Source organism: Dendropsophus ebraccatus, chromosome 14 (genome assembly GCF_027789765.1).
Source record: "Dendropsophus ebraccatus isolate aDenEbr1 chromosome 14, aDenEbr1.pat, whole genome shotgun sequence".
Taxonomy (NCBI): domain Eukaryota; kingdom Metazoa; phylum Chordata; class Amphibia; order Anura; family Hylidae; genus Dendropsophus; species Dendropsophus ebraccatus.
This window is the reverse complement of record NC_091467.1, coordinates 31890971-31907360: the sequence shown is the minus strand read 5'-3', so window position 1 is coordinate 31907360 and position 16390 is coordinate 31890971. Positions and strand designations below refer to the sequence as shown.

General features: G+C 42.7%; 1 protein-coding gene across 5 annotated transcripts in view; it reads left to right on the top strand.

The window, feature by feature from the left end:
• TANC2 (tetratricopeptide repeat, ankyrin repeat and coiled-coil containing 2) overlaps window positions 1-15631 on the top strand; it is a 355778-nt gene extending 340147 nt beyond the window's left edge. For all 5 annotated transcript variants that reach the window (XM_069953551.1, XM_069953549.1, XM_069953550.1 and 2 more), the window contains 6 exons: window positions 538-713; window positions 827-959; window positions 2612-2703; window positions 5844-5990; window positions 7947-8047; window positions 8148-15631. In XM_069953551.1, coding sequence (XP_069809652.1) covers window positions 538-713; window positions 827-959; window positions 2612-2703; window positions 5844-5990; window positions 7947-8047; window positions 8148-10068 — 2570 coding nt within the window. In that variant the 3' untranslated portion in view covers window positions 10069-15631. The remainder of the gene's footprint in view (window positions 1-537; window positions 714-826; window positions 960-2611; window positions 2704-5843; window positions 5991-7946; window positions 8048-8147) is intronic.
• The last annotated feature ends 759 nt before the right edge of the window (window positions 15632-16390 follow it).

Below are 16390 nucleotides of genomic sequence, written 5' to 3'. Positions count from 1 at the left end.
TGAAAGAAAGACTTACTCCGGTGCTCTAGACAGCACCAGTGATGGGACACCACAATATGAATAAACCTGTGATTAGGAGACATGGGGGTAAAACCATATATCTATTCTAGCTTGTGCTAGCTCTTCTAGTTGGGCCCATCTTCCAAATTGATTCTCCTGCTTTCCAGTCATAGAGAATCCCTCCTTTCCTCCTAAGAGGATGGCATCTTCCAGGCTTGGGTCAGAGCTGTCAAATTCCATATCTGCTACTTTAGATCAGGCTCCAAATGACTATGTCCAAAACTCTGGGCAACATGCCCGATCCTTTTCCCCTAGGCCCTTGGAGAATTAACCAACTAAAACATTTTGTTCGGCTATTGTATATTGGAGGTGCATGGCCACCTTATTATAAGATCATTATTGTTCCTGTCAGAAATCCTAATAGTTACCAGCTCTTTATAAGAGAGTTTGACTGCAGGCAGTGACAGCACAGGGAAATGAGAAAGAGTTGACTATGTCATTGTTATCCTTTTATTGATCTATTTTTCTACCTTGAAGGAGCTTCCATTGGGCTCATGGACAAGGAGGGACTGACCGCTCTGAGCTGGGCCTGTCTTAAAGGGCATCTTGCCGTAGTGAGGTTGTTGGTAGAAAACGGAGCTGCCACTGACCATGCTGACAAAAATGGACGCACACCACTGGATCTCGCAGCTTTTTATGGAGATGCTGATGTGGTTAGTAAATTCTCAGTCTTGGATGAAGACAGTTGAGTTGGATACCAAGTAGTTTAGCGTTGCCATTTATTGTCACATAGCATTAGTAAAACCAGATTGTGCTCTATCTTTAGGTACAGTTCCTGGTGGACCATGGTGCTATGATTGAACATGTGGATTACAGCGGGATGCGTCCCCTTGACAGGGCGGTGGGCTGCAGGAACACTTCTGTTGTGGTAGCTCTCCTGAAGAAAGGGGCCAAAATAGGTATGAAAAAGTGTGGTGACCTCCCACCGCCGCCACCCTCTCCCTGGTGGAAAGGGCAGCTGTCCAGATGTTAAGTTTCCCATTCTGTTTAATGTCACTATACACAGGCTTGCATGTCCTTGTCAGCTTCAGCCGCATATTGTGGATCTGTCTCAATGTGGTCCATAGACCAGAAAGCGGCTCTTAAGTACAGCAGGGATTGCATGTTGGCCCCTGTCCCTTTACAGTCCACCAGTGCAGTGACTGGACTAGCAGAATTGGGTCCCTTGTGACTCCCTGTCCCTGCGTGTTGTAATGTCCGTCCCTGGTTAGCCGCGTCCCTCTCTCCCCCGTCACTGCTGCTTGTTTATTATCTGCTGCTCAGACATTAAGCTTCTGTGCTCGCTGCTTTCTCACTCCTGCTACATGGTTTGTTTTCTCTCCTCCGTCACTCCATCTGTTACTCCCCACGCTCCCTCACTCACTACCTTCCACACAATTGCTTTTTGACACCATCCTGTTCCTTCCCCTTATTCTCCCTGCTCTCCAATTTTTTGTCTATTTTATGCTACACCTTCCTTGTCTGTTTTCTTCAATCCACCACCCTCTCTGGGCTATAAATCCCCCACCTGTATCTCCTCACTCCCTCCTACCTTGTCCCTTTGTCTTACTGCATTGCTTCCCGTCACGTTTTTGCCCCCGTCTTACAATCCTCATTTATCACACACCACTTGTCTCTCACTTTTCCCTCGTTGTCGGTTTTATTTCTAATTCCGCCCCTATTTGCTGCTTAAAGGCTGCCAGACCTTACCAAGCCGCCCAAAAGGTTAGAACTTTGCTCACAGCTTTGCTGCGCATGCCTTACCAGATATGCACATTTACTAAGCACCCATTCACTGAAAGACTAATGAAGCTACTTACTAACCTCCCGATAGAGGAGCAGCATTTAGTGCACCTACCATATGCATTGTGATATGGAAGCACATGAACGCCTCTCAGATAGTCACTTTGCATGGTGATACAGGTCCCCCTAGTGGCCTTAAAATGTTTTTCTTTTGGAGAGATGACATACTAACCAATCTATTCATTATTATCCCTCCCAAAAGTGCTGATTACTCATTAGAGCTATAATCTGATGGCTCTGCTACCTGTGGTGCATCATGGCTATGAATTAGATTATGGAAAGATGCAGGGTGAAGAAGAGATCTAGTTAGTGGAGCATAAACCTATATATATTTATTATACTGCTCTGCTTGTTTTATAACCTCTAAAATACAGTAATTCTAAAAAATTCAAAGACTTTTTAGCATTTTTTTAGTTTCTGACATCGGCTTCTTTGGCCTTTTGTCACATAATCTGCAGTCCATAATGTATCTTTCTCCTATTGCAGTGGGAATTATCCACTCTTTTTATAACGTTTGCTCGGCCCTTCTCAGTATTTTAGGACCACATAGTTTTAGCCATAGTTAGGTGCCAGGTCCCAGTATTTTTTATCTCTGTACCATTCTACATCTAGCCCTGGTCTCTCTTGTTTCACCTGGTCCTCTCTGTCTCCCATTTGTATGACTCCCAATGTTGTATCTTCTTCCTCTTGATTTTCTCCCCTCTCCTGTTTGGTTCTCCCCTTGCATTGTATTAGTTTTTTTACCCATCATGCATCCTGTACACTACAGGTCCAGCCACCTGGGCCATGGCAACGTCCAAACCAGACATCATGGTCATTCTGCTGAGTAAACTGATGGAAGAGGGAGACATGTTCTACAAGGTGAGAAGACTGGGGGTGGGTGATGGAAGATGAGATGTGTAAGGTAAAGGTTGGTTTATCCACTACAGATTCAGCAACTAATGTGTGGGAAAGTGACGTACGTTTCCAGGAGAATGGCAGGGAGGAGGATCAGTATGGGCCAGCCATGGTTTATGTGAGCTCTGTGTGGTAGGCATCTCTGCCAGCTGCTCTGATCATTTTTACAGTAGCATGATCAATCAGGATCAATAGATCATCTTACTTTCCAATAGACATTCATTGTTACCATTGTAAACCGTGAAAGAGCATTGTACAGGACTAGAAAAACATGGCCATTTTGTTTCCCAATGTCTGTCCATGGGCTTTGTGTGTGGCTGTAATCCATGTACAATTTCTGGACAAGTGTGCTACCGTTTCTGGAAGGCTGCATTTACCAAAATTGTGGCAAAAATGGTGCAATATTATTGTGATTTGTGCAAATAGTAAAAGCAATGCATTTCACAGCAATTTGCATAATAAATAGAGCAATTTTTGTTAGGGTTTCGGAAAAATAGTCTAAAGGACCGATAGAGCTGGATAGTTATCAATACTATGATTATCAATAAATACCTTTGCTGCCTGTCTTTTTAAATTGTCCAGGAGGCAGGGCATATTATACCCCTCACTGTGCTATATGCCCACCCCTTTACATAACCAGTAATCCATGCTGTGCATACATCACAGTGAGGCAAAGAGCTTCAAGGGTACCCCTCATAGCCATGCGGCTGTGTCAGTATAGTGCCACCAATATTTAAACAGTTGCGGCTGTTACATAATATATGATGCTGGGAAGTCTGTAAATCCAGTCAATACCAGTGCATTACTATCTTCCATACACGGACTGTGTACACAGAATGTGTGAATGCGGCCTAGGGCTATGTTTACACAACGTATATTTTGTAAAACGGCCAGGATTTTTACGAGAATATACGCTGCATTGCTGTTTATGGGATCCTGGCCGGAGTGTGTACACATAGTATACGCTCTGGCCGGGATCCCTAGCGGCGCCACAAACAACTGACATGTCAGTTTTCTGCGGCCGCTATTCAGTGAATAGCGGAGGTAGAAAACCCTGTGAGTGCACACTATGGAGCGAGCGGCTCTGGCCACACGCTCCATAGTGTGCTGTGGGGAGTTCTAATGCGGGCGCGCACAGATGCACCCGCATTAGAACTCTGCGGCCATAAAGATCATCCAGCCGGTACTGCAGTACCGGCCAGGATTATCTTTTCAGAGACCAGCCGTTCCGTGCCAGGTCACGGAACGGCCGGTCTCTTACGATGTGTGAACATGGCCTTATAGTGTAAATAAAGAATTAGGCTGAGGCCGCACACAGACTTCTTGTAATGAGATTTTCCATAACTATTGTGCTACAGCTGCTGTACAGAGAAAAACATTGGAGCAAAACTATGTATATTGTCTTAAATGCCCCATTAAGCTGCATGCAGCTTTATTTTAGTCATTTAAATGTTTATTGAAGTTTTCAAGTACTTAAAATGACAAGACAAAACACTGTGGTCCATACAGTAAAAAGTCAAACAGAAAAAACATACCAGAATACACCGAATGCCGAAACATTAACATAGGCAAATGAATAATAAGTAACAGGAACACTGTCCAGACAGGATGGAATACCATAACAAACCAAGTGTAAAGCATACCTCCCATACGTATGATCATTATAGACTGTCCCCTATATGGCTACTTCGTCCACAGCAGAACTTTGTTTAGTAAGGTTGGGCGATGCCAAACCAGAATGATTGAACCATGTAGCCAAAACGTCCTGGGGCTTCACACCTAAGATACCTATTTTGCTACAAGCCAACTGACTTAAAGGGAATTTACCAATAGGTACACCGTTTTTTGTTATATATTTTTTTAATTCGCTAATTGGCACCGATGCGGGGATCCTGGTGGCATTAACCTTTTTTTTTTATTATTGATTCTAATGAACAGGGGAGGGGGATATCGTCACACTGAGGTGGGGGGAAGGGGGGGGGGGGTAGAGTCAGGCTGGTGCACGGCAAAAGAATGGCTTTTCCCAGTACTGCATCCAGCTTTTCCCGACACCCGGAGTGCATGGCATCTCTAGATATGACAATACCAAATAAGTGTATTTTTTTGTTCTACGTAGAAGAAGGGAAGGTAAAAACAAGGGAACTTTTACAGTGATTATTAGATCACTACTACAATACACTGCACTAATCCTGCAGACACGACTGGGTACTCAGGCATTCATGGCTGCCACTGAGACCGATTGGCACCAGAGATCTTGTCATGAACATGCATGAGACCATAACGCATGCGACTTTGTTTAGTCCTACAATAAATAAGAAAACCCTTTTGATGGTCAGTCATGCCACCATAAAAACAATTACTGTCACGATCAGTAAACATTGCTTATAGCGACATTTTAAAACGAGGTTGATATCTAGTGCACAGCTCTCACAGTAGCCATTGCTAGGTAACAGTAACGCGCCTTGCCCTACAGCTATAATTATTCTGAAGGAAATGACTGCATGACTTATTAAACCGCTAAACAGTTTGTCAGTGGTGTGAAAAGTCATTGTATATAAGGTCAGGCTACATGGTGACCTTGGTGACACATTGCACACTCCGCTTTCATCACAGATAGGTGAATGTGGTTGTGACTGGACATCACAAGCACAAATGCTGGATTTCTGGCATCAGGTGGGTCATTTACTGCAATGCAGGTAGAGCAATACTGCCATCTCTTGCCTGTGAATGTGTCTCATGACCAGAGCTGCCATGTAGCCCAAACCTAAAGTGACAGAATTAAGAGGAAAAGGAGACTGGAAAGTTCATGGCCTGTAGAGCTCTGTTCACCTTATGGATGGCAGAGTATGCTATAAAGTATGCTATTCAATGCAGAAGCATCTAGTAGAAAGGTTTACTGTGCAGTATACTTTTTTCCTTGAGTGCAATAATAGATGTAAATAAGGTGAGGGGGAATCAAGGATTATGGGTAAAGGATTGCATTAAGTAGTAAAGCAGAGATGACCAGGCTGGAGAAAGTAGTGTGCAGACATTTTTCAGTGGATAAGGGATTGTAATTATAAAGAACATAATGTTTGTGAGATCGAATCCCTTTACTCCCTCAGAAAGGGAAAGTAAAAGAAGCTGCACAAAGATACCAGTATGCCATGAAGAAGTTTCCTCGGGAGGGCTTTGGAGAAGATCTAAAGACTTTTCGAGAACTGAAGGTGTCCCTTTTACTCAACCTGTCCCGATGTCGTCGGAAGATGAATGTGAGTACTACTCTTCATGGAAAATAAAAAAACAAACAAGCCATCCTGATATGTTTTGTGTTCCCTGTTGTCATCCAGTTCCAGAGTTCCAGAAAAGTTAAATTTAAGGGCAAAGCTTACTGTAGTACTGAATGGACTTTAGGTTCCCTAGCACATCTCTGATTCACCTATGCGTCAGTAACCAAAGTGGAACTGGGCATTGTGATCACGAGCAGAAGCCTCCTACATCATGCACCACATTTTTCTCTTCATACTGATCCCACCTATCTATTGCAGGATAGCAAAATTCCTTGCAGAAAACAAATTCCCAAACTCTCTGCCCATTTACTGACATGTTCCTTTTGCTACATCAACCAGCATAATATATTGCATTACAAAAATACTGCAGTCTTTTATAATATTCATTAAAGGTCCCATAGACTTAATACAGTACAGAGTATTGGGGGAACCAAGTCTTTTATTCTGGAAAATAAAAATGCTCTCTGCAAGAAACAGTCCTATGTAAAGCTACATCTGTAAAAATAAATTGCTCATCCTGGCATCTAAGGCCCTATTCACATCACTTCAAGGCTAATAAAATAATTATAATGGTATTTTGACTTATACCACTGCAGGACCTTGTATCTTATTAGAATATAGGCCACTAGTGTTTAGTGTTAAGTATACTAAATGTATACTTTTTTCAAGCATAGTCTACTATGCTTTTTCCTCTTACAAACAAAAAAGTATACTTTCAGAAAATTTACCCAACATAGTCAGGAGTACATTCAGGGCCCCCTAGATACAACCCCAGTGTACATCGCAACATTTTTTGCTTGTACCCAATCAGACATCTCAGATATAGCCCCAAACTGTGATGTAATAACCAATAGTCACCTGCGAATAACTAAGGCTACGTTCACACTGGTGTTATTTAGAGATGAGTGGACCGTTGGACTTTTGGTCCAACGGCATCGGCGCTCTCTCATCGTGCCTTTGATCCTGGCCGCATACTTGCGCTCCCGCAAATATGCGGCCAGGATATTCCAGGGAATTCAACAGGGATTCCGTGGAATATCCTGGCCGCATATTCCCGTGAGCACAAGTATGCAGCCGAGGTCAAACGCATGATGAGAGAGCGAACTGCTTTTGGACCAAAAGTCCAAGCAGTTCGCTCATCTCTAGTGTTATTCTCTACACCACAGTTCCGTTTAGCTGTCCTGTTTTAAACAACATAAACAGAATCTGACTTATTCTTCCAACACCCCCATTCATTTCTATGTATTTTTATTGTGCTCCGTCTGTCATAGTTGTGCTCCGTTTGCATGTATTCCATCAGTGTTCCGTTTTTGTAAACGGGAAAAAAAAAATTCTGCATGCAGCTTTTTTATTCTGTTTGAAAAAAAAACAAAAAAAAAACGGAACACGAACAGACAGTGCACTTCCTTTTTTTTTTTTTTACATTATAGTCAATGAGGACAGATCTAAACAGAAGGCATTTCTGTTTATATCCGTTTGCGAATGAACAGTTTTCATCAGTTTTTTCACTGAGCATGTGCAGAAGATGTGAGAAACCAAAGAACAGTGCTAACGGCCATGAAAAACGATTGAACATTTTGCAATCAGTATGCATCAGTCTGCTCATCATTTTTTTGCTTATCAATTCAATTTATATGGACGGTTCCGTTAGCAAATAAGAAAAACGTTAGTGTGGACCCAGCCTAACTCCTTTATTATCATCATGTGACTGCATTTGTCCTTTAGAAACTATATTAGAGAAGACATGATAGATGGAATAACTTTGGTTCCCTTTATTAGCTTTGCTACTTAGAATAATCTACACAAATTTTTTGCATATTCTGTGTTCTGCTTTTTACTTTTGGACTTCCTTGTCTGCAGCTATTACTGCTGGTTGTTCATGTTTGCTCTCCTCTGTATGTGTATTGAAAAGCAATTGTCTTATCTTTGATGTCGTAGGACTTTGGAATGGCAGAGGAATTTGCTACTAAGGCCCTGGAGTTGAAACCAAAGTCATATGAAGCATTTTATGCTCGAGCCAGAGCCAAACGGAGTAGCAGGTAAGACCCACCTCAAGCACATCTCACTTTTAATGTGATGAAATGTTCAATCCTTCTTGGCTTTCATCTAATTTTTTTCTCTTCACATTAATCTTTACAGACAGTTTACAGAAGCTTTGGAAGACCTAAATGAAGCAATCCAGCTTTGTCCTAACAATCGAGAAATCCAGAGGCTTCTTATGAGAGTGGAAGAGGAATGCAGGCAAATCCAGCAAGAAGAGGAAGTTCAAGAGCTTCAAGATGAACCAGAGCCAGAAGTACAGAATGAGGACATTGATTCTACGCAGGAAGACCTCTACGAGGAAGAGTATCTGGAACAGGAGTTAGACAATGTACCTGTAGGATTACAGAGTGAGGGAAGACAATGTCAGGGCCTTCCAGGCATGCAAAGTCCTCCACAATCTCCTGCACATCGCGATTCTGCCTATATGTCAGGCTCTCACCAAGTATTTGACTTTAGATCAAACAGCTCTGTTGGCTCTCCAACTAGGCAAAGCTATCAATCCACTTCTCCGTCCCTCTCTCCAACACACCAGAACTCTCACTATCGCCCTAGTCCCCCTCAAACATCACCTGCTCATCAGAGTTCTTCCTATCGCTTTAGTCCACCTCCCATGGGAGGCCAGGTCATGGACTACCCTAGCCCACCCCCTTCACCATTACGAAGGGCACCACAATATAGAGCTAGCCCTCCTAGTGAAAGTATTAGTATGTACAGACAACAATCTGGTTCCCCGGTTAGATATCAGCAAGAGCCATGTGTAAGTCAGCATCCTGGAAGGCCAAAGTCTCCTTTGTCCAAGATATCTCAGAGGTCTTTCCAAATGTCACAGCTTCCCACTGCAGTTCCACAACCTGCACACAGATTGCAGCCAGCCAAGGCACAAATTGTACGTAGCAACCAACCCAGTTCTGCAGTGCACTCTAGCGCCGTAATTCCTGGAGGTACATATGGACAGGTGGCACATGGTATGGCAAGTAAATACCAGACATCCTCTGGAGAAATGAGTCAAAGTCGATTAGTATATCAAGCCTCCCTTGGTGGTCTAATAGCTGATGGACGTCCAATGCAGCATGTGCAGGCCAGTTTGAGTGCAGGAGCAATTTGCCAGCATGGTGGCATTGCCAAGGAGGACATACCCCAGCGGCCAACTTCAGCCTATCGAGGTGGCATGAGATATAACCAGACTCCTCAAATTGGTCGCAGTCAGTCTGCATCCTATTATCCAGTATGTCACACCAAGCTGGAACTTGAACGCCAACCTAGCCAACTAGGTTCACCAGACGTTTCCCATCTTATTAGAAGGCCTGTGAGTATTAATCCCGGGGAAATCAAGCCTCATCCCCCTACTCCAAGACCATTGTTACACTCACAAAGTGTAGGACTTCGTTTTTCTCCATCTAGCAACAGTATTTCTTCCTCTTCCAGCCTCTCTGCCACTTTTCGACCATCTGCATCTATACAACAGATGGAGATTCCACTTAAGCCAGCTTATGAGAGACTCTGTGATGAGCTGTCTCCTGTTTCCCCACCCCAAGGAAGTTACCCCAGTGAGCCAACACGCTCTAGGACCACCCCTTTCATGGGTATAATTGACAAGACAGCACGGACTCAACAGTATCCCCACCACCATCAGCAGAGTCGGACATGGGCTGTCTCCTCTGTTGACACTGTTCTTAGTCCCACATCTCCCGGCATCATGCCCCAACAAGAATCATTTAGTCCCCCTTCCTCTATCAGCAACATCGCCTTTTATAACAAAACCAACAATGCACAGAATGGGCATCTGCTTGAAGACGACTACTATGGTCCGCATGGTGTGCTGTCTAATGGCTCTCGAGGGGACATATTGGAGAGAGTCACACAGGCCTCCTCCTATCCTGATGTCAAGGTGGCCAGAACACTGCCTGTTGCACAGGCTTACCAGGACAACCTGTACAGGCAGCTGTCTCGGGACTCTCGGCAGGGCCAGACTTCGCCCATCAAACCAAAGAGACCCTTTGTGGAGTCCAATGTGTAGGACAGTATACTTTCCCATCCCTTTCCCCTTCTTTTCCGATACAACTCTTTTCCTTCACTGTATGTATACCTCCCTCAAAAACCTGGTAATTGAGCAACTCTTGTTAAGGTATCAGACTTCTCGCCCGATCCCTATCCTGTAGTGTTCTTTTCCGACTTATCCCATTGGGTAGAGCTGGTCTTTTAGTACATTAGGTTGTGCTATGTTTAGCAATGAACAGTTTGGGTCCCCAGATTATGTTTATGGACACTTTGCTTTCTCAACCACCCGATTTGGGGATTTTATATTTCAATTTTAATTGAGTAATTGCACTTAGGTCAATAGGATATTCCTACAGCCCCGGGGCCCCTCTAATCCTAGTTGGAGCCAGACCATGTTTTCTTTCCTCCATGAGATAACTCTTCAGCAGACAATGTGCTTGAGGCTTGCTTATTACCCTGCATGTGGGAACAGGGAATCTAAGGCCACTTGCAGCACAATAAGGATCTGGAAATCTGGTAAATAAAGGGCTTGATACATATTTACGCATTGTAACATTAAACATACATGTAAATTGCTCCACAACAGACTATTAACTGTATGTGTACATGTAGTGTATTTTTTTTATGTTTTTACTGGGTCTGGGTCTTGCTTCACAAACCCCAGTCTTTCAAATTGCCATCTATAAACACAGAAAAAAGTCAAGTGTTTGTCTCATGATGTTACAAATCATGTGTATATTGCTTATTAATATATTGCTATTAATACTGTTAAGCTGGCCATACATTTAAGATAGCTGGAAGCTATTCCCCCTGACCCCCTTCATTCACTAGCCCTCTCAGCAGAGTGTACCTCTGTTCTGGCGATAACAAGCTGAATTCCGACATCTGCCGTCAAACAGTCCTGCAAAAATTGGTAGGTTTGACTCCTTTCTAACATTTGAAAAACATTTACTAATGCTTACATAGTTCTGATCCCTGCTGTTTAACCTCCTAGATGCCACATTCAAGGAACATATCATTTTGTTAGACAGTTGATAAATGGAGTGCATGTCAGGGCGGCTTTGCATGCACAGTGAATGCACCATTATTTGCGGGGAGGACTGCATTCCCATGCTCAGGATTGGTCTGACCTCCACCCCCCAGCATTGTTATCAATATATCCTATGGATAGGGGATAATAAGCTGAGATGGGAATACTGCTTTAGGGTGCCCTCACAATACTTTTTTGTCTGGCGGTTTTCAGGCCAAAAAAAGCCTATGCATTTTTATTGGCGTTTTCCAAGTATTTAAGGCAGTGTGAAGCCAGTCTTAAGATGGCATCTTAAGGCCTAGTAAAGGCCACTTAGGTTTGCAATCCTAATGTTAAATTCACACATGGCAGTTTATTTTGTAAACTACTATTGCAGTTTTTGAGCCAATAAAGTGGATTCAAAGAAATAAGTAAAATAGAGGAAGCACTTATATGTCTCCTACCTGCCAGATCCACTTTTGGCTATGGCTATAAAACTGCAGTAGCAGTTGTCCAAACAATCTACCATTGTATACCCGGCATGATAAACAAAACATGGATTAAAAACATTTGAAAGGTTTCTTCTACCTTAAAATGGCAACAATAAAAAGTACACCTCACCCCAAACAATTAGGCCCTCAAACTGCACTGTAGACAGAAAAAAAAAAGTTAAAACATGGTTATACAAAACATATTTTGTATTTCTTTTTTAACCCGCCATCAAATCTGCTGCAGATCCTGTACGTGTGAATGCACCCTATGGGTGCGTTAACACTATGGAATTCTCGCGGGTAACATCCTGCGGATTCCACTGCTAGCTCCCGCTTGACTCTCCGCCCTTCCCATAGACTCCATTCTATGCTCGGGCAGATTCCGCCGTCCCCCCAAAGAATTGACATATCCATGGAGCCTCAGTTCTGAGTCTCAAAGTCTGGAAATAGCCAGATCTCCCTCCAGGGAAGGAAACCTGTTACCAAGGGGTGGCTCCCAGTGGGAGATCACCAAACCACCCTGATAAGTTTTTTGCATATTTAAATGTATATGGGGCAATGTATGAATAGAAACTCGAGTGAGTATTTCATTGGATTTTTTCACTGACTCCTTTTCCAGTGATTACTGTGTTTTATTGGTCACTTGATGCAGTTGTGGGATACTGATGGGCTGTTGTGATAGTGGGGACCTAGTGGAGGCTTCCACTTCTATTATAATTGTGATCCAATTACACATTGCCTGAAGCGTGGTGTAGTTGAAGCAAATACCTTAGTACGTCAATTAGGGGGGAATAAAAGTATAGCTAAAGGGAAAAAAAGTCAAAACCTTTTTTTAAAACCCCTCCACCCCTTCCTATTTTTCAAATACAAAAAAGGATATAACTATTGAAATGGTGGTAAGTGCCATAAATATAAAAACATGACCAGTGTCAGAATTGTGGCCTCCATCCCAAAACACATAATTATAAGTATCCCAAAATATAATCAAGAAACACTACAACTCACCTGCAAGAAAATGACCCCTCACACAGCTCCAGTGATGAAAACATTACGTTATAGGGGTCAGGGTGATGCAACGCTATTAAAAATATATATATATTTTAAATGTACCAAAAACTATTTATATTTGGCACTACTGTTCTGAATAAATTAACATCACAGGTTTTTGAAAGAAAGAGGTTTGTGAAGCAGAATCATGGACTTCAGCAGCGGCCTGGTGTCTGAGGATAGGTGAACATGACCTAGACAGACAGATGGGGTGAATTGTTTCAGTGTAAACAAATGAGTTTAATTCTACCCAGACCAGATGTGTAGAGACACGGATGAAAGCGCTACATGCAGCCATCTTCATGAAGCAGATACCGCTACAATCCTATTGTGGTTTTCTGCTTGCAAACACCACTGTTCTCAGGTGTCTAGTTACCTTTCCAGAGACGGCAGCAGGTTCTCTTTAAAAGTTCTTGGTTGCCTGTAATGAGAGGCTCAACAAGAAGGGCTTATGTGTTCTGAGGCGTCTTTACTGCAGGGCCACGTCTTCATGACACTTTCTACCAGAAGCAAGATCCAGTACCTAAATGGCTGCAGTTGCATGGCTTTATGGGACAAGTCTACTTATCATGCTCCACAAACAAGATAGTGGGAGGGAAGATAGTGGCTGTATTCAGTTGTTACAGGAAATACCAGAACTTCTCATGTAATTGTATGGTTAAAAGGGAATGCACCAAATTATTATATAAGGATTCCTAATTTACTATACATAAATGGCAGATACCAGCATTTGTTACTTAATAAGAGATTAAGATTTTTCTTTACTGTTCCGCTAGATATTTTTGCAAATCTGAAAATGGCCATAAGTTACTATAACTTGTCTTTCCACAATAGGAAAGGGGGGGGGGGTCATTGTGAGGGTCCCCACTCAGAGCCAGAATAGAGAGTAGCTGGGATGGACTATGTAATGCTACATCTCCCCTGCAGCAGAGGAAAGTTTTCCTCCAATGGCCTCCCCTGGCAATAGCAGCTGCTTGTTGAAGTTGCCATGAGCTGGCCCCAAAGGGGGTGACATAGAGGAATTGTCATTTCATTTTTTTTTCTTTCCACCATGAATCAAAACCTATATTGAGGGTAAAGAGAGAAGGGAGCAGCTGCAGCCAGTAGGTATATCTCATCTTAGTGCTTCTCTATAATGTCTTCCATGCTGCTCGTTCTCAGTGTATGAGGAGCAGGATCTCCTCGTGTGTGCAGTGTGAAGACATTGTAACAGCTAGTCTAGAGGAGCACAGGAAAAACTGACAATAAGAGGTGGAGTCTGCAGAGGAGAAAACTGAATAATGACCAGAGATGACCAAAATAATTCCTAAAATGGCAGGTAAGTTTTAACCACTAACATTGAGGTTTACCAGTAACAGTGAGAGTCCTATCAGTGATATTGTCATTGATGCCTATATTTCTTGTTCATATAGAGAAATGTCAGTAAGCTCCCATGCCGGGATTAGGCATTTGCAAGTTTGGTACTTAGTTTTTTTTTGTTTATAGTCACCAATAGAAAGACAACATTGGGTCTCATGTAACAAGACCCTTTAAGTCAAGTCATGCCCTTGTTGCCCACATTTCCTAGTTTGCTTGAGGCAGGTGGGGCAGTTTTATGAGGCTCCTTGTGTGAATGTTCGCAGCCATAACCTCCTCTAGTGGGGTACTGACAATAACCTAGTTACTGTAGCAATAATGCGCTGCCTCTCCACAGTCATTTTCAGGAAAGTGACTTTTGCTGCTTCCACTGTTCATAACAAAAGAAATGATATATAAACCATAAACAATTGGTGCATTCCCTGCTACCAACAATTATAGACAGTAAATCAATTGTAGTGCAATAACTTTGTCCACTTTCTACAAACACATGAAGGTAACCTAAGAGTGCAGGTATAGGCCCTCACTATGTAGTAATGAAGCCCTCAGAGTTCACAGTTCAGGGATTTTCATGGTTGTGGCAGGGTCCTTTTTTTTTTTTCTTTTTTTGTATTTCCCTAAATATTTTTCTGAAAATCAGAACTGCACCCGGCTTCTGCTTGTGACCCCATGCTGAGAGTGGGCATGGTTTACTTGAAGTAGGCGAACGAGTTGCCTTCGCCGAGGGCACATGGCGCTCCACACAAGATCCATGACACAACATTTTGTTTTACTAGTTCCCTTTCTACGCCACCCCCAATGCTCCACCCCTTGCTCCTCCTTTCTGCACACCCCTCTTGCCTTTTCCTCCATGCTGCGGCTGTATTGCACACATCAGAAAAACTGAAGGAACCTTGTGAGGGGTGTGGGGCATTCTTCCCACTGCCTCCTCAACACAAAGTCAGAAGGACTCTTCTCTGTACAGTGTATTTATTCAATGCATGGTCCGTTCTCTTTAACAATATACGGAACACAACCATTGTTTAATATATATGTATATAAAATACATACATATATATATATAAATATATATATTGTGCAGTGCTCAGGTCACGGGGTTATTTGCATTTTTAAGATTTCTTTTCTTTTATGCATTTTTTTTTCCTTTTGTCTGTTTTCTTTTATGCAGCGACCCCCCTTTCTCTCCCAGATACTGGAGTGGGGGGAGGCACAGATTTGAGCACTGAACTTGTAAATAAGAATAAAATGGGGAAAAAAGTGGGAAAAAAAGAAAAACATTTCTGTTCTGTTTTATTTTCATTCATTTGTTGATAACCCCCCTTTGCTTTCAGAATGTCCTGTAATGCAGCGCAGAGCGGTCACTGAAGGCAAAGGAGGCAGGAGGTGCACTCAAGGTGCTGGGCATTAAAATGCCTACTTCATCCTCCAATCAACACTCCTGGGTTGTTTTTATTTTTTTTATTTTTTGTTTTCTCAGTTACACTGTATTTGCTTGCTCTGTTTTTTCTTGTCTGTACATGTGAGATGTGAGATAGATGTGAAAAGTCTTTCCTCCCTTCCCCCCTCAAATTCACCTTCTCTATACAGACTTTAATTGTAAATTTAACGAGAAAACTGTATGAGACAAAGAGAAAATGTACTTATTTATAAATGGTTAATTACACTTGAAAACAAACTACTATCTGAGTCTGTCCTGATTGTCAGAACCTGGTGCGTACCTGGGACTGTGCCGCTGCCCCGCATGGTCCCCCCTTCTTCACACTTTCAAATACTTGCAAGAGGACTTGAGAATCCTTTAGACTATGTATTTGGTTACACTCCAGGTGAGTGGTTTTATATATAGTACACTGTTGTAGTTATCTTCACTTCTAGAAAAATCAAAGCCAAATGATAAGACGCTGTTGTATAGTGTGGGTAAGATTTCTTATGTAACAGCTGGATACTGGCATCTAAAGCTGTTGGATATGCTATTGCTCCACCGCCTGCATGCAGACAGCGGTACACAAGCAGGGAAGGCGCTACACGGGCACGTCTCAGGAGGCAACTGTTTCGCGCTCAGGTGCGCTTAGTCAAGCCCAGAGCTGGTCTCAATGATTGACACTAAGCTACAAGCTGGAATGCCTTCTCTCTCCCTGCTTGATTGATACCTGGAATCCCAAACAGGGTCAGTTATAGGAGGAGGGTATGAGGTGTTACAGCTTGCTGCACTTTAAGGCTGGGTTCACACTACGTATATTTCAGTCAGTATTGCAACCAAAACCAGGAGTGGATTAAAAACACAGAAAGGATCTGTTCACACAATGTTGAAATTGAGTGGATGGCCGCCATATAACAGTAAATAACGGCCATTATTTCAATATAACAGCCGTTGTTCTAAAATAACAGCAAATATTTGCCATTAAATGGCGGCCATCCACTCAATTTCAACATTGTGTGAA